The sequence below is a fragment of the Etheostoma spectabile genome, chromosome 9 (assembly GCF_008692095.1).
Source record: "Etheostoma spectabile isolate EspeVRDwgs_2016 chromosome 9, UIUC_Espe_1.0, whole genome shotgun sequence".
In the NCBI taxonomy this organism is placed as follows: domain Eukaryota; kingdom Metazoa; phylum Chordata; class Actinopteri; order Perciformes; family Percidae; genus Etheostoma; species Etheostoma spectabile.
This window is the reverse complement of record NC_045741.1, coordinates 27,138,511-27,146,421: the sequence shown is the minus strand read 5'-3', so window position 1 is coordinate 27,146,421 and position 7,911 is coordinate 27,138,511. Positions and strand designations below refer to the sequence as shown.

At 39.6% G+C, this 7,911-nt stretch overlaps 1 protein-coding gene and 1 long non-coding RNA gene across 6 annotated transcripts in view; both read right to left on the bottom strand.

Annotated features, from left to right (window-relative positions):
* Positions 1-7,911, bottom strand: part of LOC116695664 (uncharacterized) — an 813,105-nt gene that overhangs the window by 622,460 nt on the left and 182,734 nt on the right. The gene's annotated exons all lie outside the window — the stretch shown is intronic.
* The window catches only part of cherp (calcium homeostasis endoplasmic reticulum protein), a 25,181-nt gene that overhangs the window by 11,971 nt on the left and 5,299 nt on the right, over positions 1-7,911 (bottom strand). For 4 of the 5 annotated variants that reach the window (XM_032525981.1, XM_032525983.1, XM_032525984.1 and 1 more), the window contains 5 exons: positions 6,520-6,686; positions 4,134-4,271; positions 3,870-4,021; positions 3,105-3,216; positions 1,921-2,010 (listed from right to left, as the gene is read on the bottom strand). In XM_032525981.1, the coding sequence (XP_032381872.1) occupies positions 1,921-2,010; positions 3,105-3,216; positions 3,870-4,021; positions 4,134-4,271; positions 6,520-6,686 (659 nt within the window). The remainder of the gene's footprint in view (positions 1-1,920; positions 2,011-3,104; positions 3,217-3,869; positions 4,022-4,133; positions 4,272-6,519; positions 6,687-7,911) is intronic. The other variant, XM_032525982.1, reaches the window with a different exon arrangement.

Below are 7,911 nucleotides of genomic sequence, written 5' to 3'. Positions count from 1 at the left end.
AAATCAACGTTTGGACTGCTTCTATATACGTGATGGAGCATAGGACGCATCCTGCTGACAGCTGCGTTATCCCAGATGATTTGACTAAACTTGGAATCAGCAATTAACAGCTTTCCAGTCAGAGGTTTAGACAAAAAAAACACACATTAATTACTGTTGGAACATGAACTACCCTCTCACTGTGTCTGGAGATCTAAATAATTAATTAATGACATTGCTACTGCTGTGTCATCCTGTAAAGTCACGGACAGCTCCTCTCTTGTATCCCAGACTGTAGATGCCTTATAGACATGTATCAATACCGCACGGAAAAGATCAAACATTTCACAGGTTCCAAATTTCTGTAAAACTTTGAGTCCCTCTTCACTTAGGATTACATGGATGATATTAGGGCTGAACAATTAATTGTTTTTTAAATCAAAATCGGGATTTGAAAGAATGCGATTAGGTAATTGTGAAGGCTTTTCACTTTGTAAACCTTTAATGTGCACAAAAGATATATAAGACTATAAAGGAAAGGGAAAAAGCATAATAAGAGCACTTTAATAATAAAAAGAGGAATACAAAAATGTTACATTTACTGTTTTGTTTTAAGATAAATGCCGGTATAATGTTACATATGACAGATTTGTAACACAAATGTCCCGTTTTCAGTGGATTTTTCATTCACGTTTTATTACCGTATTGGTCCGAAATTAGACAAACCCCCTCATTTTTGGGAAAATACTTTTTTAAGAGCAAATCTTGTTTTTATTATAATACAATTTGTTTTTTAGAAAATAATAATAATTCTAATACAAACACACTGAATAAAAAAGGTAGGCTATTGTTTTTAAAATCTTTTATACAGAATCTTTTTTTTTAAATGAAAATGTCACATTTAAAGTAACATCAAGTTTTTTCAGTCAGGTAATCATGTTCTCCTGTCAATCTCTTGGAAGCGACTGCTTCGACGATGTATCATCTCCATGACAACGCCTCATTGAACTTCTGTCCGGCTTTTAGGCTTTTGCGTAGCTGGATATATAATTTGATGCGTCTTAATATGAATGCGGATAATGGTAGTGATGGTGAGATACTTGCTACAGTTCCATTTCTAGTGAGGAATCAGCGAAAACACGTTTTATTTCTCTGATTCCCTCTCTATCTGACTTGACCATATAACGTTACAGTGCTTTTGTTCGGTCGTTGGGGCTCGGTCTAAAACTCCGCCATTTCAAACAGCTGTTTGTGACAATAAAATAAAATGGATTATGGATCATTTCATGTCTATAGTTTATAGCTGACTTTACCAGCTGACTTCTCTACTGGCTGTTAAAACAGGAGACACCACTTGCGTTTTAAAACCAGCCTCCGCAACTTCAACAACTGAAGGTCTAGACCCCAAATATAAGACGACCCCACTTTTTCAAAAGTATTTCCAGGGGGGAAAAAAATCGGTCTTATACTTGGACCAATACGGTACTTTATTTAACATGATGGTAGAAGGTGCAACATGTAGATGCAACTGTTGAACTGAGGCATAGCAGAAATTTCAGTTTACAGGAAAGTTCTGATATATTTTATTGGAAGTTTTTTATCATTATAACTTTAGGTTTCGTGATAAATGTTCTGTGTTTGACTGTTCAATGTTCCATGCTTATTAAAAGAAAAACACGTATTGCTGCCAATTCATGTCCATGTTCTTATCCCTTCATAAGAATATAGAGCAGTTTTGACGATGTCTCATTACGTGTTTGATCGTTACATAGTGAATTTTTAACTATAGCTAAACTTTAAATCAAAATGATTATATATGGCAGATAAGTCTTAATTTGTTTAGCACTAGACGATGTTGGTAAAAAGTATCTTTTACACACATATCAAGCTTAAAGAAAACACTGGCAGGAACGCAGAGCCTTAAGTCTTTTTTTCACTCACTTGGTACTGGCCGAGCCCCAGTGCTGGATTCTGGAGCTGCTGAATGGTTTCCTCATCAAAGTACCCGTTCTTCTCCCACAGCTGCAATAACTGGAAAAGAGGGGGATGGAATAATCAGAGAAAAGTAACTTTAGACTTTTTAACATTTTTCACTAAAGAGGTACAGAGGTACTATCTCTAGCTTTCCAATTTGATAAATTAAGAGCATAACAAGCAAGAAGTGCTGACAGACATTTATTTGTCTACGCTGTATTATAAGTTATTTATGTATTATGTATACGTATGTTTCTATAAAAAGAAATAGACTGCATTAGCATTGATTGTTAATATACAGGCTGTGATTGACACAGTCCAATAAAAACATGATGGACTCAAGTCAGCGCAGCCAACATGATGGTATTCATTATACTATATGCCACTACCACTTTACTAAAACAAGCCCTAAAACTGAACTCACTCAAATTAATGGCTGATTCACATTCATGCAAATGCTCTATTGTAATTATTCAGGGTTTAAATGGTAGTATGACTTTGAATGAGTAGTGTCCCATGATGTTAACGTTACTGCCAAGAATAAAACACTCCAGTAATCTGTAGGGAGTTACCCCTATTTTCCACCGGGCGTGTCTGCGATGTGTTCTGGAGCCGCCGCGGTCCCCGCGTGCAGTTGCTGCCATTCAAGTAAATGCATGATATTCCACTAGCTGCGTCAGGGCGTGTCCCTGAAGCGTGCTTGACTCGGCTCTGTGCTACGCTAAGGATGTGCGCCAGGTCTATATTTAGCCAAGCCACGGGACGGTAGGACAGCCAGGCAGGACGTGAAACAGAGTATTCAGTAAACTTACACCCACCCCCCCCCCTCCAATATTACTTATGTCTCCTTTACAACACCACGGACGACGAGAGATTCATCTTGGAGGTTGAAAAACATAATACGACATCAAAGATCAGTTTTTAAAGGACATCACCAGTTAACCTAAGTCATTGGAATGGAATGTGTCTGCAGGTAGATACTAGCTTAATAAACACAGTAAAGTAGTCGGGCAGCAAGACACTCCGCTCCTGAGACGCTCCCAGTGTGGTATAGCGGTTGGCGGAGGACGGAAGAAAACCAGAACGCCGCATAGAAAGTGGAAAATCTGAGTTAAAGATGTACACAATCATGGACATGTGCATGTGTTTACCCTGGTGATCTTCTGCTGCTTCTCTTCCTCTACAGCCAGAAAGCTGGTGCAGTAGATGGGAACCACAACTTTCTGGAGCGCTGCCAACAAATCCTTCTGCTGCTTCCGCTGGCTGGGAGGACAAATTTAAACATGTTACAATAAGGAAGATACTGGTCAAACTATTTGATTCTCACCAAATGGCGTGGCTTGAGGCATGTCAAAGTGTCCCCGAGCAACACACTGAACCCCAAGTTGCTTCCCGGACGCTGTATGTATGCTTCCAATACTATGTAATAATAAAGTTATGTTAAGTTATATGTGTTAGGTTAACTTATAAACATGTAGTTAGCGTAAAACTGACATTTGGATATTTTACTTGGTAACAAAATGCTTGCTGCAAACATAAAGTCAGAAATAACTTTAGATTAGCTTCCCATTCTCCCTGCTGATTTCTCATGTCTGCATTTACTTTTGTCTTCATAAAAGCTCAGTTATTTGGGTTGGCAGCTTATAAAAACTTAAGTCATGGTTTATTTACCCTGTTGGTAGTAAATATATCACCACACAGCAGCTTTTAGGAAAGAAATTTGCGGAAGAAATTGACACTGAGGCACTTTCATGCAATACAAGTCAACGGAGAGCAAAGAGTTGTTTTTCCCTCAAGTGGGAATGGCTTTTAGAGTATGACGCGATGCACTCTGTCTCACTATAACACTCCATAAGAAGGAAGTGTAGGGGTAAAAGGATCGACATGTGTTTATTGACGTAGTTAAGTTTGTGTACCAGTGATGGAGAACGTCATTGGTTAAATAGATGAGATGTAGGCGGAGCTCAAAATGCGCTCCATCAGCAATTATGCGGTTGCGAAGATGTGATGTCATCAGTTCACAGTGCAGGGGAGACTTGGCGTTGTTGAACATCCAGTTTTTACCGCCCTAACAAGAGGAGAAATAAATTAGTGAGATGAAAATCTTTTTTCCAAACTATTTAAGGAATCTAAAGGCATAAGCATCCCTTAGAAATAAATCTCCATCATGGCAGGCTTACAGAGATGGCGTCTTTGGTGCAGGTGTCTATAATGGGCTGCAGGAGGTTGTCAAACTCTGTGATGTCCAACTGAGTTTCCAGCAGCAGTTTTTGGGTCTGCTGCTCCATAGCCAGAGATATGGCTGCAGTCACTTGTTCCTAGATTGAGAAAGACAGAAAAGGCTATCAACCATCTTCTTGTTTCCTGCTTCTTACAGTGCAGACCCTTTGCTGCTTGCTTCTGCCTCTGCTTGCATATTTCTGCTGATGATCTTGCTTTTCCTCCGTGAGAAACTATGAGCAGCGGCTCCTGAATACTTTTACATCAATGGACTATATATTTTTGGTAGACATAGTAGGCTATCGCCATATTTCAACATTTTTATGACCTCCTCAGTACTGCGTGAGCATGGCCTAACAATACCACAAGCCTGTCCTACACTGACTGGAAATGTGGTACTTAGCTAAAGCTGATTAGCAGTAAGATTCCTCTCCTCTCTGTGGGTGACTGATACAAACCCTTACAGAAGATTGCAGTTCTGGAAACCAATTTTCTCCAGTTTGAAGTGAAAGTGAACGAACCTTGTGGGAATGACATCACTTTACCATTGAACAATGGACAAAAGCGTGCTAACACACCAAATAGCACCAACAAGACAAAGAAACAAGAGGGCTGTGGAAGTGGTAGTCCTTCCTGAAACTCTCTTGGTTCAAAGCCTAAAGACAGTACTATGAAACTCCACGCCATAGCTACGCCTTTGCTCCAACGGCGTTGTGAGCCCTTCAAAGTTATGCGTCGGGGTTGCTTTGCATCGCAGTGCAACCACCATAACACTTGGGCTGACGCCTGTGTCTGTGTCGCTCACCACCAATACAGTCCTCAGACTGGCAAACCCCATTGACTAAAATGTGACTAATATACTAAAATGAACTTCCCCCAAAGTAGCTTACTGGCATAGAGTTAATTTCAAAACGTACTGACATAAACACTTTACAAACAGATAACTCTGTCATTGTAACCAAAATAAGTTTATTTGCAAAGCTTAGGTCCGTGAACTAGCATGTTGCAACTCCCTACAGTGGGCTGCTTGAGACACTAACTATCAACATACAGGACGAGTTGACCAACCACAGTCCTTGAGGTTGGCTTCGACTCGACGCAAAGGTACAAATTTTTGAAGGTGCATGTTAGCATACGGCGGAGGGCTCAGAGAGAGGTTTACAGAGACGCAGAGCAGTCTGTGGGGGTATGTCGTTAATTCAACACAGAAGCATACATCAGCCTTAACCCTTTCCTAGTGAAAACCTCTTCTTTTCACTAAACAACAGTTTTAATGCCTTCCTGTTGGTTTTTTGACCACACCACAGCACTGAGACGGCTCTTGTTATAGTCTTTAATGACATCCACCTTAACACAGATAGTGGCAAAACTTCAGTCTAAACTAAAGTATAACTTTATCTCAGTGCTGCATTTGACACAGTTGACTAAGACATATTAGTAAACTGATTGGAAAACTGAGTTGGACTTTCTGGCTCAGTACTAAACTGATTTGAATCCTACTTAAAGTTGCTGATTGAGTATACAAATATGACATGCAGAGTTCCCCAAGGCTCCATTCTAGGGCCTCTTGTGTTTAACATCTACAGTACATGTTTCCACTGGCTCAGATTATGGAAAACAACAAAATAAGTTGCCATAGTAATGCAGACGCCACATAAATTTACATAACCTTGATCGCCAGGGGACTACAGTCCAATACAAAAACTGAGTAAGTGCATTGAACAAATTAACGACTGGATGTGCCAGAACTGTCTTAAATTAAATAAAGAAAACGTGGTTGTGTTTGGAGCACAAGATAAACGATTAAAAGTGAGCGCTTAACGTCAAACAACAATGTTAAAAACAACAGACAAAGCCAGAAATCTTGTAGTCATGGACTCAGACCTGAATTTCAACCGCCACATTAAAACTTACTTACAAAGTCATTATCACCTTAAGAATATATTAAGGATTAAGGACTTATGTCTCAGCAGGATTTGGAGAAACTTGTCCATGTTTTTTTATCTTCAGTAGACTTGACTACTGTAACGGTGTCTTTACAGGTCTCCCTAAAAAAAAAAATAATCAGACAGCTGCAGCTGATTCAGAATGCTGCTGCTCTAGTCCTCACTAAGACAAAGAAAGTGGATCACATCACCCCAGTTCTGAAGTCTTAGCACTAGCTTCCTGTCTCTCAAAGAATTGATTTTTAAAATACTGGTGCTGGTCTATAATTAACTACACGGTTTAGAGCCAAAATCCATTTCTATTAACCACCCAGGCCTCTCAAGTCATCTGAGACAGGTCTGCTATCGGTCAGAGTCTTTATTATATTATATATTTATTAATTTCTCTCTTGCTCTGTACCTGTCTGAGTGTGTGCATATGCTGCTCCTGTTGCTGCAGATTCCATAGGCTCTGTTGGATGAGATCTTCCATAGAGGGCACGGCAGGCGGAGGAATAGGAAGCGGAGCAATCATCGGCATTGATGGAGGGATGTCAACCGCGTCTTTGGCACTCGGGTTGTAAATTTCTGCAAAGAGAGCAGCAGGAAAAGAGTGGGGGATAATGAACATTTGAAGTCTGCAGGTTCAGCAAAGCTTTGATTTTGAGGCTGAGGTTAGGGGGGTTGATGCTGTGCGACTGCAGACGTGATGTAGATGTCCAAAGAGAAAGTTTCAGTCCATAAATCATATACAAGGTAAACATAGCATGGTTTGTTTACACAAAAGTATTTAAATCAAAAGGGACCTCAAAAGATAAAGCAGATAAAACATGTCAAATACAAAGCAGAAGAGCGAACAAAATTTGAAAGACAATCAGCACTAACTCCCCCTCCCAACCACCCTCCAACATGTTAGCACCTCAGAAAAGTAGAGACCCATCTTGTGATGGGATCACATCAGCTGGCGCGGCAAATTGGACCAGGGGCGTAAAGTGGGTGCAGCAACGACCCCTTCCCTACCCCTACTTCCGACGTTCTTTCTCAGACCGCACTAGGGCTGCACAATGTATTGTTATTGTCATCGTGGTATCAACTACTGTAATAGACACATTGCGAAAACGGCTACATATATTGCGAAAAACACTGAAATTTTGTGTGTTAATTGAAAGAAATTAGCAGTAAAAAAATTGCACTTTAAAATGTAACTCTTTTTTTAAGTGGTGCCTATTACATTCCATTCAATGTTCAATTTGCTCAATAAAAGAATGCTGGAAATTATTTAGCTTTCAAATTATTTTAAATTAAAGTTGTATTTTAGCAGAATACTGAAAGCAGCAAAAATGTACATTTTAATATTGGTTTATTTATTGCAAGTAATATCATTATTGCAATATTCAACAACGCTATTGCATATTGCATATTTTCCTCGTATCGTGCAGCCCTAGACCACACCCACAAATTGGCCTTCATTTTGATCTCGGTAATGTTTTGTGACTGCATCTTGCACGGTTACCGGGCCATTATAACTATTCTATGTTCGACAGAATCCTAGAAGTCTACAAATAAGGCTGCAAGTCAAAAATGCTCTGAGAGGATAAATATTGGACTGATCAAAGAAATCATTAACCAGCCATGTAAAAACTATTAATTTGTAATTTTTAGTTTAATCTGATTTATTTTTGCCCCACTGCCCTCAGTCAAACGCCTGAACAAATTAAAAATTTGTATGCTGATTTTAGGCCTGTAGTTTGACAGCGATGTGGCACAACCGTAACAAGAGTGAAAAGGTGCTAGTGTCAACTTTATAGGGACT